General features: G+C 55.0%; 1 protein-coding gene across 2 annotated transcripts; it reads right to left on the reverse strand.

Moving 5' to 3' along the window:
* Nucleotides 1–2572: 2572 nt before the first annotated feature.
* SLC16A5 (solute carrier family 16 member 5) lies at nt 2573–14747 on the reverse strand. 2 transcript variants are annotated; one of them, XM_032177900.2, is made up of 5 exons: nt 14523–14725; nt 10301–10444; nt 7595–8404; nt 4536–4750; nt 2573–2838 (listed from the first exon to the last, which is right to left on the reverse strand). In XM_032177900.2, exons 1-5 carry the CDS (start codon nt 14719–14721, stop codon nt 2629–2631), a joined length of 1578 nt encoding a protein of 525 aa, XP_032033791.1. In that variant the 5' UTR covers nt 14722–14725; the 3' UTR covers nt 2573–2628. The 2 variants fall into 2 exon arrangements, with proteins under 2 accessions (XP_032033791.1, XP_058284734.1); XM_058428751.1 differs by lacking the exon at nt 2573–2838 and having other exon boundaries at nt 4521–4750; nt 14523–14747.
* Between the last annotated feature and the right edge of the window lie 3863 nt (nt 14748–18610).

The following is an 18610-nucleotide window of genomic DNA, read 5'->3' on the forward strand; positions in this document are numbered from 1 at the left end:
CCTTGCACAAAACATACTTTTGAATGGCCATCTGCCCAGCAACTGCTTGTCCAACCTTGAGCGGTCACCTTTGTTATTAATCCTTCTACCTAAGGATAATTATTTCAAAACAATTATGTAATCCTATTTTTTCCCTTAAAGCCTGTCTTCCTTTACCTCCCTGAATACCCATATAGTTTACTATGGCATGGATACTACCATTGCAATGCCCTATGCCCAAATAGATACCATTTTCTTTGAGAGAGCCTCTCTGTTATTTAGGTTGACAAAGGCAAGGACCATTATCTTAAGCCCTGGGCCTGGATGAAGGCAGAGTGGCCGTCACACTCCAGCCAGCTGCAGCCCCATTGGAAGCAGGCCTCACCTCTGAGGTTTCAGGTCCTTGTGGTCAGCCCTTGCCCTATGTACACCCTCCAGTGCAGGAGTTCTAACTTAGTCTGGGTGCCTAGGCCCCAGGACCCTCACCAAAGCCCTTTGGCTTCTGTTGGGAGCCTCTGCAGCCTGGGAAGTGCCTCTTACCCCGAGGTGCCCAAGAGGTTTCTCTGCCTCTTGCTGGACAGAGCAGCAAATAGGAGCCCAGAAACAGGGAGGATGGAAGTAAGCTCCATCCCTCCCTGCCCAGGAACTGCCCCAGGCCTTCTCTAGAGGTTCGCAGGCAATCAGCTAGGTGGGGATTGCAGAATCAGATGGGCCACCCCATCTTCCCTCATTGGACTTCTTTTTTTCTTTTTCTTTTTTTTTGAGATGGAGTCTCGCTCTGTCGCCAGGCTGGAGTACAGTGGTGCAATCTCGGCTCACTACAACCTCCGCCTCCCGGATTCAAGTGATTCTCCTGCCTCAGCCTCCTGAGTAGCTGGGATTACAGGCACGCGCCACTGCACCCAGCTAATTTTTGGAATTTTTTTTTTTTTTTTTTCTGAGACAGTGTCTCGCTCTGTCACCCAGGTTGGAGTGCAGTGGCGCGATCTCGGCTCACTGAAAGCTCCGCCTCCCAGGTTCATGCCATTCTCCTGCCTCAGCCTCCTGAGTAGCTAGGACTACAGGCGCCCGCCACAACGCCTGGCTAATGTTTTGTATCTTTAATAGAGACGAGGTTTCACCGTGTTAGTCAGGATGGTCTCGATCTCCTGACGTCGTGATCGTCCTGTCTCAGCCTCCGAAAGTGCTGGGATTACAGGCTTGAGCCACCGTACCCGGCCAGTCTTCTCCCTTCTTAAGGCCTCGGGGAGGGGCCCTCCTTGGGGTGGAATTCTCAGCCCTTGGTAGGTCTTACCTCTGCCCAGTCTCTGGCACCCAGTAAATACTCAATATTTATTGAAGGAATTCCGCCCAGAGATGACCATTATTCTTGCCTAGGAGCAGGTGAGATGAAAGTTTCTTACGCAGAACATTCATTGATACCTTTTTTTGGGGGGGTGGGGGGGACAAGGTCTCTGTCACCCAGGCTGGAGTGCAGTGGTGTGATCACAGCTCACTGCAACCTTGAACTTCTTGGCTCAAGTGATCCTCCCACCTCTGCCTCCTGAGTGGCTTGGACTACAGGCCTGTGCCACCATGTCCAGCTAACTTTTAAATTTTTTGTAGAGACGGAGGTCTCCTTATGTGGCCCAAGGTGGCCTCTCAAGTGATTCTCCCATCTTGGCCTTCCAAAGTGTTGGGATTACAGGCATGAGCCACCACACTTGGCTTTTTTTTTTTTTTTTTTCCCTTTCCTTAATTTTTCTGTAGAGACGGGGTCTCTGTGTTGCCCAGGCTGGTCTTGAAGTCCTGGTCTCAAGTAATCCTCCTGCTCTGACCTCCCAAAGTGTTTTGTTTGTTTGTTTGTTTGTTTTTGAGACAGAGTCTCATTCTGTCACCCAGGCTGGAGTGCAGTGGCATGATGATCCCAGCTCACCACAACCTCTTCCTCTCCAGTTCAAGCAAATTTCCTGCCTCAGCCTCCCAAGTAGCTGGGATTACAGGCGCCTGCTACCACGCCTGGCTAATTTTTGTATTTTTAGTAGAGATGGGATTTTGCCATGTTGGCCAGGCTGGTCTTGAACTCCTGACCTCTAGTGACCCACCGGCCTTGGCCTCTCAAAGTGCTGGGATTGCAGGCATGAGCCACCACGCCTGGCCTTTTTTTTTTTTTTTTTTTTGAGACAGGGTCTTGCTGTGTTGCCCAGGCTGGCCTCAAACTCCCAGGTTCAAGTGATCCTCCCACCTCAACCTCCCGAGTAGCTGGGATTACATGTGCGCACTACCATCTCCAGCTGATACCTTTTTTCTTTAAATGTTTTCAGGAAGTGGGCTCATTATGGGATGCACACAAAACCTGGTGGATACTAGCACCAAAAGCACCTATCTACCAGCCCCACCTCCCTCCTTTTCCATTCACCTGAGATGGAGCAGACAGGATTTGGCGAAGTACATGCAAGCACTCTCCCTTCAGGGCATGTGATATTGATGGCAGCCAAGTGTAAGACTGGGCGGGGAGCCAGAAGGAAATGGGGTCTTCAGGATGCTCACGGAGTCAGACTTTTCAACTGGAAGAGACCAGCTCATCCAAACGAACCTCCTATGTTTTCTTCTTTAAAATTAAATTTTATTATTTTGCTCTAACAAAGTAACCTCCTACTTTTTCAGGGCTCAGAGGTGGTCAACAATTTGCCCGAAGTCACATGGCAGACAGTGGCAGTTAAACACACACTCGGGGCTATTCCAGCCCAGAGCCCTTTGCTTGGCCTGTAGTACCGCCTTTGGCCATAAGAGGCACTCATGGCTGGTCCTGGAGGAGGCGGGACATCCCCAAAGATGCTTATTGACGCCAGCTGGACATGGCTGGCGGGAAGACTGGCACTCGTTTATGAAAATAAAATCTCCTGATAAGGTTTTCTTGCCGGAGCCTGGTTGAGCCTGAATCAACAAACAACAGCCTGAACCTGAACACCCCTTGCTGAGCGGGGAGGAAAGGAAGGGGAGGGGAAAGGACTCCAGCTCTGTTTCAGCTTCATTAGTTCCCAGAGTTTATGACCTGCTGCCGGGAACATTTTTGTGTGTAATTCAAACACACTGTGTTTTCTCATTCCCTCAGTACCTTGCTGGGACAAGAATGGGCTGATGACAGCCAGCCCCTGGGTGGTGACTTCAGGGAAAGGCACCAGCAAAATGTGTGTGTGGGGAGCTCGGACCTCCAGGTCACAGGTCACAGGTGTACGGGGAGCGGGGGTGAGTCCAGCCAGCCACTTACCCCAGGGTTGACACCAATAACACGGCAGGGAAAAGGGGGGCCTCCGGAGAGGACAGGAATGGGGAGTAAAAGAGCTTCTCTTGCAAAAGCAGCCCCATTTTCACAACAGTCTTCGGGCTGCCTGGCAAGCCTTCCTCTCCCGTCAGTCAAATGTCTGGCTCCCCCCACCCAGCACTAATCCTCCCCGCCAAGGAGACAGGGTGGGGAAAGGAAGGAGGAAGCTCCTAGATAGAGCAGGTCCTGCTGAGACTGCAGGGGGAGCCCTCAGACTTCACCACTTCTAGGATCCAAGCCAGGGGCCCCCCTCCCGTTCTCCGCACTGGCGCCAGGATGGGCGCGCCACTCAACCTTTAATCTGTCCCTATCCGGCCAGCCAGCTCCTCAGCCTGGACCTTGCACTGCCTCTCATCATCAGTGCGAGGCCCAGTGACTTTTGTGGGGGCAGCTGCACCACCAGCCTTGGCTGCCCTACAGGTGAGGGCTGGGTCACTTGGGAAGAGCAGGGCAGCAGGAACCTGGAGGAAGGTGAGCTCTTCAGAACTGTCTGGAGGCCAGAGAAAGACAAAGAGAAATGATGGAGGCATCCAGGCTGGATGAGAAGGTCCAGTGCGTTGAGCTGTAGGAGCAGCAACACACAGCCAGCTGCACTGAGCCGGCCGGGACAAACCTGAGCAGGGCTCAGACCCAGCTTCCTGGGCCCCGAGTACCCTGGTACCCAAGGAAAAAAGTCCGGAGGGCCCGCTCCTGGATTCCACTAGTTGTTAGAAAAGGGTTCCTCTGGCTGGGCGCGGTGGCTCACACCTGTAATCCCAGCACTTTGGGAGGCCGAGGTGGGTGGATCACCTGAGGTCGGGAGTTGGAGACCAGCCTGACCAACATGGAGAAACCCCGTCTCTACTAAAAGACAAAATTAGCCGGGTATGGTGGCACATGCCTGTAATCCCAGCTACTTGGGGGGCTGAGGCAGGAGAATCGCCTGAACTTGGGAGGCAGAGGTTGCAGTGAGCTGAGATGGTGCCACTGCACTCTAGCCTGGGCAACAAGAGCGAAACTCTGCCTCAAAAAAAAAAAAAAAAAGTTTCTCAGGGCATCTTCAGAGGCCAGCCTCCAAAGTCCCAGCTCCTGGCAGAGTCCCAGCTTGCAGAGCCTGGACAGCCCAGGCTTCCTGGGCTGCTCTTCACCCAAGCCCCTGGTGAAGGAGCTGGAGGTCCCCCTCCTGGGCTGGGCTAAGACAGTGTTCACTCAGTGATCCCAGGACTCAGACACTGGTCACACAGGTGACCCCTGGGTCTTAGACGCTGGTTACATACATGATCTCAGGGGACCGTTGCTTCCCAGAACCGTCTTTGGCTTCCAAGAAAAGATCCCGCTCCAGGGCATCCGCCACGACAGCCTGCTTGCCTTGCTCCTTCTTCTGCAGGGCGTAGAAGCTGCCACCCATGAAGAGGGCAGCTGAGATGAGGAAGAAGCTGGACATGTAGAAAACATAGCTAAAGTTGTTGGTGGTGTCCAGGAGCAACCCTGGGGAACAGAGATCAAGTTAGGCCAGTGCTACCAGGCCTCCCCTCAACTAAACTGTGTGTTCCCTGACAGCAGGTATTTTATTTTTGTCTCTGCTGTACTAGGAATTGTGGCTGACACCCAGTAGACACTCAACAGATACTTGTTGAATGAAAGGAGGGGAAGAAACACTAAACGTCCTCTGGCCTGGGCAGGAAGCGTCCACAGGCTGCAAGAAAACTTAAGGGCATGTGGTGGCAGGGAACTAGTGGAGTCTGTGATATTTGCTCACCGACCCTCCAGGTCTCACCTATGCCTCCTTCTGAAGAGCTGTCCCCACTTGTTTGCTTAAAGAATTCCCTTGGGGCCTGACACGGTGGCTCACGCCTGTAATCCCAGCACTTTGGGAGGCTGAGGTGGGTAGATCACAAGGTCAGGAGTTCAAGACCAGCCTGGCCAAGATGGTGAAACCCCGTTCCTACTAAAACTACAAAAATTAGCCAGGCGCGGGGGCAGGTACCTGTAATCCCAGCTACTTGAGAGGCTGAGGCAGGAGAATCACTTGAACCTGGACGGCAGAGGTGGCAGTGAACCAAGATCGTACCACTGCACTCCAGTCTGGGCAGCAGAGTGAGACTCCATTAAAAAAAAAAAAAAAAAAAGATCCCTTGGATGGGCACAGTGGCTCACACCTTCAATCCCAGCACTTTGGGAGGCTGAGGCAGGTGGATCACAAGGTCAGGAGTTTGAGACCAGCCTGGCCAACATGGTGAAACCCTGTCTCCACTAAAAATACAAAAACTAAGGCAGGGAGTGGTGGCTCACGCCCGTAATCCCAGCACTCTGGGAGGCCAAGGCCGGCAGATCACGAGGTCAGGAGTTCGAGACCAGCCTGGCCAATACGGTGAAACCCCATCTCTACTAAAAATACAAAAATTAGCCGAGTGTGGTGGCACGCACCTGTAGTCCCAGCTACTCGGGAGGCTGAGGCAGGAGGATTGCTTGAACCCGGGAGGCAGAGGCTGCAGTGAGCTGAGATCCCGCCACTGCACTCCAGCCTGGCGACAGAGTGAGACTCTGTCTCCAAAAAAAAAATTAGCCGGGCGTGGTGGCACGTGCCTGTAATCCCAGCTACTAGGGAGGCGGAGGCAGGAAAATTGCTTGAACCTGGGAGGCAGAGGTTGTAGTGAGCTGAGATCACACCATTGCACTCCAGCCTGGATGACAGAGCGAGACTCTGCCTCAAAAAAAAAAAAAAGAAAAAAGAATTCCCTTGGAAACTGGGACTTCCAACACCACACTTGGACAGAGTCCCCAATGGGCTGAACTCAACCTCCCGGATCTACTCTAATAACTGCTGCCTTGTGTTGTCTGACTGCTCCCCAGTACCAAGGGCTTTACAAACCTGCCCTCATTTGCTCAGAATCTCACGCTCTCAGCTGCCTCTCATGTGCACCTCTACCTCCCTATTCGGTTTCCCTCGCATCATAAATCACCACTATGGTTGCGGATGTGTCTCTTTGTTTTCACTCCTGACTCCTGCTCTAGAAGGTAATCCCCCAGACGAAGGGGACTTTTTTTTTTTTTTTTTTTTTTGAGTTGGAAGTTTCACTCTGTCGCCCAGGCTGGAGTGCAGTGGTGTGATCTTGGCTCACTGTAACCTCCACTTCCCAGGTTTAAGCAATTCTCCTGCCTCCGCCTCCCAAGTACCTGGGATTATAGATGCACACCACCACGCCCGGCTAATTTTTTGTATTTTTAGTAGAGATGGGATTTCACCATGTTGGTCAGGCTGGGAATGGAGACCTTTTGATCCCCATGCACACCCAGAGGCTGGCAGAGGTTAATAAATGGTTAGGGCAGGTGTTCTCTTCCGCATTTTGCAGATGGCACTGTGGCTCAAAAAAGGAAAAAGACTTGCCCGGGTCCCACGGGCAGGAAACAGGAGAACTGGGATGATCATTACAGGAAACTCTGCAGGATGCTGACTGCACACCAGACTCTCTCCTAAGCTCTTTCCCTGGAGGTAGATTCTATTTATCCCCACTTTACTGATAGGAAAAAGGAGGTGGCCAAGCGTGATGGCTCACACCTGTAATCCCAGCACTTTGGGAGGCTGAGGGAGACAGATCACTTGAGCCTGGGAGTTTGAGACCAGCCTGGGCAACATGGTGAAACCCCATTTCTATAAAAACTATAAAAATTAGCTGGGTGCGGTGGCATGTGCCTGCAGTCCCAGCTACTTGGGGGGCTGAGGTGGGAAGATTGCTTGAGTCTGGCAGGTTGAGGCTGCAGTGAGCTGTGACTGCACCACTGCACTCCAGCCTGGGTGACAGAGCAAGACCTTGTCTCAATAAAAAGGAAAAAGGAGGTATAGGGAGGATGATGGAGGACTGAGGTTTGGCACACAAACCCATGCTTTTTTTTTTTTTTTCAGGTGGAGTCTCACTCTGTTGCCCAGGCTGGAGCGCAGTGGGTGATCTCAGCTCACTGCAACCTCTGCCTCCCGGGTTCAAACGATTCTCCGGTATCAGCCTCCTGAGTAGCTGGGACTTACAGGTGCCCGCCACCACACCCAACTGATTTTTTGTATTTTTAGTAGATACGGGGTTTCACCATGTGGCCAGGATGGTCTCGATCTCCTGACCTCGTGATCCACCCGCCCCGGCCTCCCAAAGTGCTGGGATTACAGGCGTGAGCCACCGCGTCCGGCCAAACCCATGCTTTTAACTGTTCATACACTGAGTGCCAGGTGGGAAACCAGCTGTAGCACAAACCTCTGGAGATGCTGGACTTGGCCCAGATATGTCTAAACTGTTCCCCTTTTACCACACTATCTGGCTGCCCTCCCTCCCAGCTCCTCACCGGCCAGTGGTGGGGAGATGAGGAAAGCAAGGCCGTCCAGGACAGTGAAGAGTCCCAGGGCTCTGGGGAACTGATCCATGGGGACGATGTCCATGAGAACCTGGAAGATGAGGGCGCCGATGCCGCTCATGGACACGCTGTACGCCAGGCAGTAGCCCACGAGCACCCAGAAGTCACCTGATGCCGCACACACCAGGTTAGTGAGCCCATTGAGCAGGAATGCCAGGCTGAACAGGTACTTGCGGTGGCTAGCAAAGGCCGGCCGTCCTGCCATCAGCCCGGCTAGGGGCCTCAGGAAGATGTTGCTGAAGCCGATGATGGAGATGAGGAGGGCTGCCTGCTGCTCGTCCACGCTGTGCCACATGGCATATGGCACCAGGAAGACTTGTGGCAGTGGGAAGCCCAGGAAGGCCCACATCACACCCAGTATGTACACACAGTAGCCTGTGTTGTGCCGCAGGATGTCGAAGGCCAGGTGGCGCTGGATGGTCCGGCCGCATGCGGCCAGGCAGCCAAGTGCAGGTGTCTCGGGAGGTGGCGGGGGACATTCTTTGGTCTCAGGGGCCACACTGGTGGCCACAGGCCTCATGATGGCCCCGCAGATGCAGCAGTGGAGAAGGACCCCGCCGAAGACTAGGAAGGTACCCCTCCAGCCCAGGTCCTCCAGAAGGTAGCGGGAGAGCAGCGGCCAGAGCGTGATGCCCAGCGAGACGCCCACGGAGGCCAGCGCGTTGGCCAGCACCCGCCGGCGCACAAAGTAGAAGCCCAGCACCGTGATGCTTGACTGGAAGCTGAAGCACATGCCCAGGCCTGCGGGGCAAGAGGGGAAACCAGCCTGGAGGCGCACTGGGGCCTTCCACCTGCACCCGGGGGTGGGGTCAGGGGTCATTTCACACACCTGCCCTCCTCTGGTTCTAGTCCATACCCAGCTCCAAGTCCCCGGGGACTGACAATGGAATAAGCTGGCCTCACCACCTCCCTGTAAGCACCCCACCCCAGATCTGCCCTCCCAAGGCTGCCAGGGCATCCCCGTTCCCCTAGGTGTAGCACGAGAGTTATCTTTCAAGAACCCAAATTGGGCTGGGCGCGGTGGCTCACGCCTGTAATCCCAGCACTTTGGGAGGCCAAGGTTGGCGGATCACTTGAGGTCAGGAGTTCGAGACCAACATGGTGAAACCCCATCTCTACTAAAAATACAAAAAATTAGCCAGGCTTAGTGGCAGGCGCCTGAAGTCTGTAATAGCTACTTAGGAGGCTGAGTCAGGAGAATCACTTGAACCCGGGAAGTGGAGGTTGCAGTGAGCTAAGATTGTGGAGGTTGCAGTGAGCTGAGATTGTGGAGGTTGCAGTGAGCTGAGATTGTGGAGGTTGCAGTGAGCTAAGATTGTGGAGGTTGCAGTGAGCTGAGATTGTGCCACTGCACTCCAGCCTGGGCAACAGAGCAAGACTCTGTCTGAAAAACAAACAAACAAACCCCAAATTGGAATAAGTCTCTCTTGGCTTAACACCTTCCAAAGACTTCCCATCACACTTGACAAGAAATCCACAGTCTCCACAATGCCCGGGAAGGCTCTCTGTGGTCTGGCTCCAGCCCACCTCTCAGATGCCATCTGAGGCTGCTCCCTGTCACTCACTAGGATCAAGCCACAGGAGCTTCTTTCTCTGCCTCTGGACATGAAGCTGCCCCTACCTCGGGTTATTTGTAGCTGCTGTTCCTTCTGCTTGGAATCTGCTTCCTCCAGACTTTCCACTCTCCTCCCAGTTCAGACGCCACCTCTCCAGAGGGGCCTTCCCAGCTCCCCACCCACTCAGCGTCTGCACCTGCACACCGGAGCATGCTGGAGAGAAAGTTCTCAATCATGGGTGACCATGGTCTCAGGCGGGCCCTCAGGCTGCCTGTGACGCCACTACAGCTCCCTCAGTCATGCCTTGCCTGCCCTGCTAGGTGACTACTGGGTGTCTTCCTCTGTGCACCCCAACACCCCCTCCCCATCCTCATGCTCAGCTGCCCACATGCCTGCCAGCCAGTGACAATGGCTTGCCCATTCCCCCAGTGGCTGTCCCTCCCTTCTGCCCTGCATCCTCTCCACTCAGAGGCACCCCTCTAGCAAGTCCCCTCTCTCCTGCATCATCCTTTTTCTCTTCTTTCCTAGATCCTTCTCCTTCGTTATTTCTCCCATTAAAAAAAAAAAAACCTCTCTAGACCTCATAACCACTCACGGGTACAGTCTGTTCCTCCAGTCCCCTTAAAACAAAATGCCGTGGAAGGGCTGGGCATGGCGGGCTCACAACTGTAATCCCAGCACTTTGTTTTTTGTCTTTTTGAGATGGGGTCTTGCTCTGTTGCCCAGGCCGGAGTACAGTGGTGCGATCTTGGCTCACTGCAACCTCCACTTCCCAGGTTCAAGCGATTCTCTTGCCTCAGCCTCGAGTAGCTGGGACTACAGGGGCCCGCCACCAAGCCTGGCTAATTTTTGTATTTTTTTTAGTAGAGACAGGGTTTCACCACGTTGGCCGGGCTGGTCTCAAACCCCTGACCTCAGGTGATCTGCCCGCCTCAGCCTCCCAAAGTGCTGGGATAACAGGTGTGAGCCACCGCACCCAGCCAGCAGTTCCAGAAGATTAAGAGGCCTGCCTGCCCTGTCCACTTGTGCCTGGCACTTTCTAGCAGGTGCCTATAAATTCTGGAGATGAAGTGATAGTCACCTGTGATGAATCCTGCTGTGAAGTAGAGCTGGCTGAGGTTGCGAGAGAAGGAGCTGGCCACCATGCCCAGGCTGGCCAGCACACCCCCCAGCATCACGGTCACTCGGCAGCCGAAGCGTCCCACCAGGATGCTGCACAGGGGCCCTGTGGGAGAAGACAGCCAGCAGGTAGCAGCTGAATGAGGAAGTGGCGGGAGAGGAGGAGAGTGGCTGGGAGAGGGCAGTTCCAGTTGAACTAGCCAGGTGGTTTCAAGGGCACGAGCAGGCCTGGATTCTGATACCCACCTGCCATGGACTGGCCATGTGGCCTGAGCAAAGCCTGATCCCTCTCTGTGCCTCAGTTTTTTCCCCTACAAAGTAAGGATTCAGACTGGGCGATGTTTGACCCTGATGAGGATTCCCAGAAAGGTGGAGCAAGACCCTGCACTGCACGGACCTGAGGCTGCTCATTCTATCCGGGTGAAACAGGATTGGTTCATGAGTTTACCTCCCCCACTTTGCTGGGGGTCTGTTGGTGGGAGGAGTCGGGACAGTGTTCCAGGGCATCTAGGCTACAGTGTGCACCTTCAGATCCTGTTTTACCTGCCCCACCCTCACCCCCAACATCCTCAGGAAGACTGGCTAGATCCCTCCCACCCTCCCACCACCTTCCCAGCCCTACAGCTGAGGGGAACCCTGGGCCCCTCTGGGCCTCCTTGCACTGGCCTCTGGAGTGTTCTGCAGAAAATCAGGCAGGGTACGTTCTCCCCTCCTGCACCACCTCCAGCACCACCAAAGTCTGCACCTAGAGGTTTGGCTCCATGTAGAGAGGGGCCTGTTCCTTGCCTGGCTCTCAGATGCTTTCTCACCAATCCACACCCCAAAAAAATAGAAAAGAGCTGCAGACTGCTCCTTGGCACCTCACAGGGGCCCCATTCACCCAAGCACATGTGGAGCTTCTTTAACTTACTCTCCGAGAGTGCAACTAAAGGGACAGGGAAGTGTGTGCACATGAGGTGCTTGTGTGTGTCTGCAGTGGAGGGGGGGATGTGTGGTGTGAGCCAGTGTGAGTATAAAAGTGACAGAGTAGCCACCGGGTGCGGTGGCTCACGCCTGTAATCCCAGTACTTTGGGAGGCCGAGGTGGGTGGATCACTTAAGGTCAGGAGTTCGAGACCAGCCTGGCCAACATGGTGAAACCCCATCTCTACTAAAAATACAAAAATTAGCCAGGCATGGTGGTGCATGCCTGTAATCCCAGCTACTTGGGTGGCTGAGGCAGGAGAATTGCTTGAACCCGGGAGGCAGAACCTGGTGTGCTCCATCCTGGGTGACAGAGTGAAACTACATCTCAAAAAAAAAAAGTGATGGAGTGGCCGTGTGTGGTGGCTAGCCGTAAAACTACTAAAAATACAAAAATTAGCCGGGTGGTGGTGCATGCCTGTAATCCCAGCTACTAAGGAGGCTGAGGCAGGAGAATCGCTTGAACCCGGGAGGTGGAGGTTGCAGTAAGCCGAGATCGTGCCATTACACTCCAGCCTGGGCAACAGAGGGAGACTCCGTCTCGGAAAAAAAAAAAAAAGAAAGTGACAGACTAAGTGAGCAGCCCGTCCTCGGCATAATTAAGCAGAGGCTGGTGGCCTGGCGTCTCTGCCCCTGTAGAGGGGGAGGTGGCTCTGGAGAGGACTGACCCACAGATCCTCCTCACGCCAGAGACTCTGGCCTGACTTAGGGAAGGTGACATTGGGGAAAGCCCAGAGTCATAGGGTTGGGGGCGGGGATGGGGCTGCAGGCCAGCTGCATAGCTGAGGGTGGTGTGGCCGGGCGGGACGCAGGGTGTTTCCTCTGCCGTGAACTTGCTCTTCAGCCTTGGGCAGGTCTTGTGTTTTATGCCTGCTTGCTTTCCTTACCTCTAAAAGGCGTAGGTAGGGGCAGGGGCACTTGAAAGGATCAGTGAAAGTATCCATGATTCATTGTGTTTAAAGTTTCTACAATACTGTGGTCAGGTGCCATGGCTCATGTCTGTAATCCTAGCACTTTGAGAGGCCCAGGCAGGTAGATCACTTGAGCCCAGGAGTTTGAGACCAGCCTGAGCAACACAGTGAGACCCTGTCTCTACAAAAAGTAAAAAAATTAGCTGGGTATGGGCTGGGCGCAGTGGCTCACACCTGTAATCCCAGCACTTTGGGAGGCCATGGCCGGCGGATCATGAGGTCAGGAGATCGAGACCATCCTGGCTAACACAGTGAAACCCCGTCTTTACTAAAAATACAAAAAATTAGCCAGGCGTGGTGGTGCACACCTGTAGTCCCAGCTACTCAGGAGGCTGAGTCAGGAGAATCACTTGAACCTGGGAGGCAGACGTTGCAGTGAGCCGAGATTGCGCCACTGCACTCCAGCCTGGGCAAGAGCGTGAGATTCCATTTCAAAAAAAAAAAAAAAAATTAGCTGGGTATGGTGGTGCACACCTGTGGTCCCAGCTACTCGGGAGGCTGAGGTGGGAGGATCGCTTGAGCTTGAGAGGTCAAGGCCGCAATAAGCTGTGATCATGCACTGCGCTCCAGCCCAGGTGAAATAAGCAAATAAATAAACATAAATAAAATAAAATGTCTACAGTACTCTGAATGAGCACAGGCTCATACACGCGTATGTGTACATGAGAGAGATGGCCAGCCAGGAATCCCATGCTGATGCAGATGCTGAGATGCCTGCTGGGGGTGGTGAACCCCGAGTCGGCTGGGGAGTAGGTTCCCCACCGGGTGCCCGGTTCCTAGCCCCTGGCCCAGGAACCCTGCTCTGCCTGTGTGAGAAGAAGCCCTCTGGGATTCCCACTCCCTGCCCCAACGCTGCAGGCCAGAGGCCATATGGCACATTCAGAGCTCACCCAGGAGGGTGGTGCTTTCTCCCAGCCTGACCTCCCTCCCAGTTTGAGGGCAGGACCTGGAATAATAGGCAGGCTGCTGGCGGCCAGTGGAGGGAGTAGCCAGGAGGTAGCCGGGGAGATGGGCAGCTGCGGCCAGCAGACACACGCCTGCAGAGGCCTGTGGGCCATCAGCTCGGGCTCCTGTCCACCGGGCCCCTCCGAGGCCGGGGTCTACGCAGTCTCCCTGGAGAGCTCCCAGGAGCCAAGGGCAGGTCCCTGTGTCCGGGGCTACTGCGGAGAACCCTCCCTCTGCCCTGCTCTCAACGCTGGGGTCAGGGTGAGGCAGTCACACTCCTGGAAAAGCGAGCCGGGAACAGGGGCCTCTGAGGCCTGTGGTGACAGAGCCAGGAGAAGGGGCAGACAGGGGCTGCCTTCCTCCCTCACCCCCACTTAGCAACCTACTGTCTGCAGGGAGTCCCGGGAAAGCTGGGGCTCCTTCCTTGTCCCCCTCTTGTTCCTGGTGTCTTTTTTTTTTTTGAGACAGTTTCACTCTTGTCGCCCAGGCTGGAGTGCAATGGCATGATCTCGGCTCACCGCAAACTCTGCCTCCCGGGTTCAAGAGATTCTCTTGCCTCAGCCTCCCGAGTAGCTGGTATTACAGGCACCTGCCACCACGCCCGGCTAATTTTGTATTTTTAGTAGAGACAGGGTTTCTCCATGTTGGTAAGGCTGGTCTCAAACTCCTGACCTCAGGTGATCTGCCCGCCTCGGCCTCCCAAAGTGCTGGGATTACAGGCGTGAGCCATCGCGCCCGGCCATTCCTGGTGTCTTCCTTGCGTCCCCTTTCCTATCCTGAAGCCACTCCCTGCCCCAGTGAGGGTCTCCAAAATATTAATAATTCACAGCCGCATACATTTCCCAACTCCCAGCACCTCCAGGGAAGACAGTGGTCTTCCCTGCTATTCCATGTGGGAGCTGGGCAGGATACCGGGCATTACCCTCAGATTGCAGAGGAAGCAACCGAGGTTCAGAGAGACCGGCCAGCTGGAAAGCAGGGGAGTCTTGGTGGGCTGGCCCCAGCGCTCTTCCCAGCCTGGCACTGAGCGCCCCAGCACACCTACGCCTGTGTCTGAGTGGATCCCACAGAAAGGACACAAGGCTCTGCCTGGCTTTGCAACTCGGGCACCTCCCCACTCTCTCCCCGGCTCCAGCCCAGTCCAGCTGGATTCCAGCCAAGGGCCCCTGGTGAAATCCAGTGAAACCTTAGGAATTCACCCAGGAGGCAAAGCCTGTGGCCTCAGAGGGAATCAGAAGGCCAGGGAGGTTGTGGCTTCCCTGCAACCCCCAGGCCTTTCTCATCGGCCCCTCCCCAGGCTGCTCACCTGCCATGTGGAGCACAGCCGTGAGGATGGAGGGGAACCATGAGGTCTCGCTGTTGCTGGCCTGGAACTCCCATTGCAGTTCAGTGAAGAAGATGCCGATACACGTGGGGAAGCCCAGGGTGAGGCCCTGGGTCACCATGGTGGCCAGCAGCACCACCCAGGCCCAGCTGCCATCTGCGTGCTCCAGGGCCTGGGGCATCCTCTGCTGCCGACGCTGCCACGGCCTCACTGCCAATGTGGCTGCTGCCTGGGGAGGGGACAGAATGGAGCCTGGTGGTCAGCAGGCTCTCCGTCTCTCCTGGCCCACCTGCCACCTTCTCTGGGCAGCTAAGCCGTCCCTCCTCACACCCAAGTACCAGGTGTCACAGAGGGGCACCGCCCCTGGGAGGTGGCCAGAGGCCCACGCGTTGGCCTTGGCATCTCCTTTCACCCACTTCCCAGAGCCAGCCTGGCAGGAGGTGGCAGGAAGGACAGGAGGGACAGGAGGGAATAGGAGGGACAGGACGGGGCAGGGCAGGTGGCACCAGGCAATGGGGTACAATTGTTTCTAATTGTTACATCACTTAGAAGTCAGCAGGGGACCTCCTAGCCCACTCAGTCACTGCCTGTAGAACGCAGCAGACCTCTGGGGTCAGTGTGGTCCCAACGCCCCTCAAATGCACACAAGTATACATTTCAGACGCTCCTGCCCAGGGTTCCTGCATAGGAACACAGACTTTCGCAATGCCTCAGAAGCAGCAAAGTTACTACCAGCGCTGTTGTGAAGGCCCGAGTGAGCAGGCCGGTGCTGGGCGCAGCCACGGAGCATACACAAGAGTTTAACAAGCACCCAAGCAGCAGCTTTGGAGAAGGCATGGGCCTCATCCACCCCCACACCCCCAGGCCTTTCCCATCGGCCCCTTTGCAGTCACCCTGCAACACTCCTTTCAAACAGAGCTCAAGGCCAAGACTCAAATTCTGCAATCACACTGAATAATACACACACACACACACACACACACACGCAGTGGCACACAGACACATACCCAGTCACACACGAACACAGTCACAGCGCACACTCACACAGACAAGCACAGAAACATACAGACACACGCACACACACAGAGACACACACTCAGTCACACACACAGAGATCAACTGACCTACACAAAGACCACACAGGCACACAAACTCATACAAAGACACAAACTTGGCCGGGCACGGTGGCTCACGCCTGTAATCCCAGCACTTTGGGAGGCTGAGGCAGGCAGATCACGAGGTCAGAAGATCGAGACCATCCTGGCCAACGTGGTGAAACCCCGTCTCTACTGAAAATACAAAAATTCCAGCTACTCGGGAGGCTGAGGCAGGAAAATCGCTTGAACCCAGGAGGCAGAGGTTGCAGTGAGCCGAGATCACGCCACTGCACTCCAGCCTAGTGACATAGCAAGACTCCGTCTCGAAAAAAAAAAAAAGACACACAAAATAGACACTCAAAAAAGTCCAGAGACACAAAGACACTGACAGACACATACTACACAGATGCGTACTCACACAAACATAGAGATATGTACCGTCACACACAATGCAAACATACAAACTCACACACAGAGGCATACAAGCAGGTACACAAGACACACTAGCAGACACGCACACAGTTACACACAAACACAGAGAGACACAAGCACATGTACACGCATGCAGACATGCCCAGAGTCACACATGCTACACAGACATACGGACAAACACAAACACACAGTGCAGACATGCACATGTGCGTGTACACACGCGCACACACACACACCTCACATCTTTGGCTCAGCAAGGTGCAGCCAGTCCTATCTTAGTTCAACACCACCCAGGCCACTCCCCTCATCACTGAAGCTGCCATAACCAGGCCTCCAAAGTCCCAAGGTCCCCTCCCCAAGTCTGGACCTGTTTTTCAACCCCCTCTGTCCTGCCTCCTGCGCCCTGGCCCCCAAACCCTCAGACCTCACCGCCTGGGGCTCTAGGCTGCAGCAGGCACCGCGAGGGAGCAGCCTCCACCTCAGTGAAGCCCACGCATCCTGAGCTGCTGTTCCCACAGCCTCCCTCCCTTTCACGCCCAGGTCCTGGGAAGCTCCAGGGAAACTCAGAACTAACTACCAGAAATATGAAACCCCCTCTTCCTGCCAAGCCCAGCACCCCACTGCTTCCCCCCAGGCCTAGGAGTTTTAAAGCAGCACCTATGCCAGCTCCACCCTGAACTGCCTCCTTTGCTGTCTTCAATCCTCCGCCCTCCGAGAGGACCCTGGGAGCCCCACCAAGGTGACCGTCCCATTCATTGCAGCCTCAGGGTGTGAGGGTGTGTGACCCATGTGCAGGGCAGAGCACTGCCTGCCCTCCTGCCCTCTGCATGCGACCTCTGGCTAGCAATCCTCCCAGGCTGGCCCTCCTCCTGGCCCAGCTCCAGGACAGGCAATCTCGCAGATGGGGCTTCTCCAGCAATCTAGCCCTCGCCTCTCCTAGGATTTCTGTTCCCTCAGCAAACGGAAAGGCCACAGGCGCCACCTGATCCTCTGTGTGGCCCCGATGTCAAGGTTCCAGCCCTGCTCCATAGCTCGCCTCTCCTCCCCAGCTCTTCCGCTCTCCCACTTGACACTCTCACCTCTTCCTCCTGGAAAGGCCACAGGCTTCCTGGCTTCCTCCTGCCTTTCCCTGTTCCCTGCCACCCAGCCCTGGCACTCCCAGGCCCCGAGGCCCTGGTGGCATTTGGGAGGCCTGGAGGCTGGACCCCAGCCCTGCTCCCTCTCCCCACTGCCTGGCTCTGGTCCCTCCTTGCTCTGCCGGGAAGAAGTCTATGGAGAAGTCTCTTTGATAAGAGCTCTTCTCAGCATCCACTTTTTGGGGCAGTGTTTTTGGGGAGTTTGCCCAGGCTCCTGTGACCTTCACTCTGGATCCCACCTTCCATCCAGAACCATTCAGTGGAGCTGACTGTTCCTGAACATCTCTCTCCAGGCCCCAAGCCAATCCGAGCCCAGGAACCCTTATGCACCTTTGCACACTAGAAGCCCTGCTGCCAGGCGGGGTGCGGTGGCTCACGCCTGTAATCCCAGCACTTTGGGAAACTGAGGCAGGTGGATCACGAGGTCAGGAGTTCGAGACGAGCCTGGCCAACATGGTGAAACCCCGTCTCTACTAAAAATACAATAATTAGCCAGGCATGGTGGGGCTCGCCTGTAGTCGCAGCTACTCAGGAGGTTGAGGCAGGAGAACCACTTGAACCCGGGAGGCGGAGGTTGTGGTAAGCCGAGATCACGTCACTGCACTCCAGCCTGGGCAACAGAGTGAGATTCCGTCTCAAAAAAAAAAAAAAAACAGAAGCCCTGCCACCAAGGTCTGAGGACCCCCTTTCCCCGCCTCTCTGGGACCCCCACTGCAGACGTGGCGTTCCATGTCTTCTCTCCCACTCCCAGCAAGTCCCAGGTCACATACACGGTGTGGATGCCCAGTCGGCTCTCCAGCCTCCCCTCCCATCGAGCGGTTTCTCCAGTCAACTGGTCTTTCAAAATTCATCCCTGCCAGGCACGGTGGCTCACACCTGTAATCCCAGCATTTTGGGAGGCTGAGGCAGGCGGATCACCTGGGGTCAGGAGTTCGAGACTAGCCTGGCCAACATGGTGAAACCCCGTCTCTACTACAAATAAAAAACTAGGCTGAGGCAGGAGAATCGCTTGAACCCAGGAGGCGGAGTTTGCAGTGAGCCGAGATCACGTCACTGCACTCCAGCCTGGGTGACGGTGAGACTGTCTCAAAAAAAAAAAAAAAAAGAAAAAAGAAAAAATTCAGCCCTTAGGCTGGTGCAAAGGTAGTGAGTAATTTCAGTTAATTGTTCACAGGCAGGTACAGATCGAACTCCTTGTTCTACTCTTTCCCTCCTTGTTACTACCGCTCCTGAGTAGTCTTAAAAGAAGATTCAGCCCTAGCAGCATCCCTGGGAGCTAAACTGACTCCCATCCCAGGCTGGGCTGCACCTCCTTCCTGTTTTCTCGCCTTTTTTTTTTTTTTTCTGAGATGGAGTCTCGCTCTGTCTCCCAGGCTGGAGTGCAATGGTACAATCTTAGCTCACT

This window comes from Hylobates moloch, unplaced genomic scaffold (genome assembly GCF_009828535.3).
Source record: "Hylobates moloch isolate HMO894 unplaced genomic scaffold, HMol_V3 SCAFFOLD_15, whole genome shotgun sequence".
In the NCBI taxonomy this organism is placed as follows: Eukaryota; Metazoa; Chordata; class Mammalia; order Primates; family Hylobatidae; genus Hylobates; species Hylobates moloch.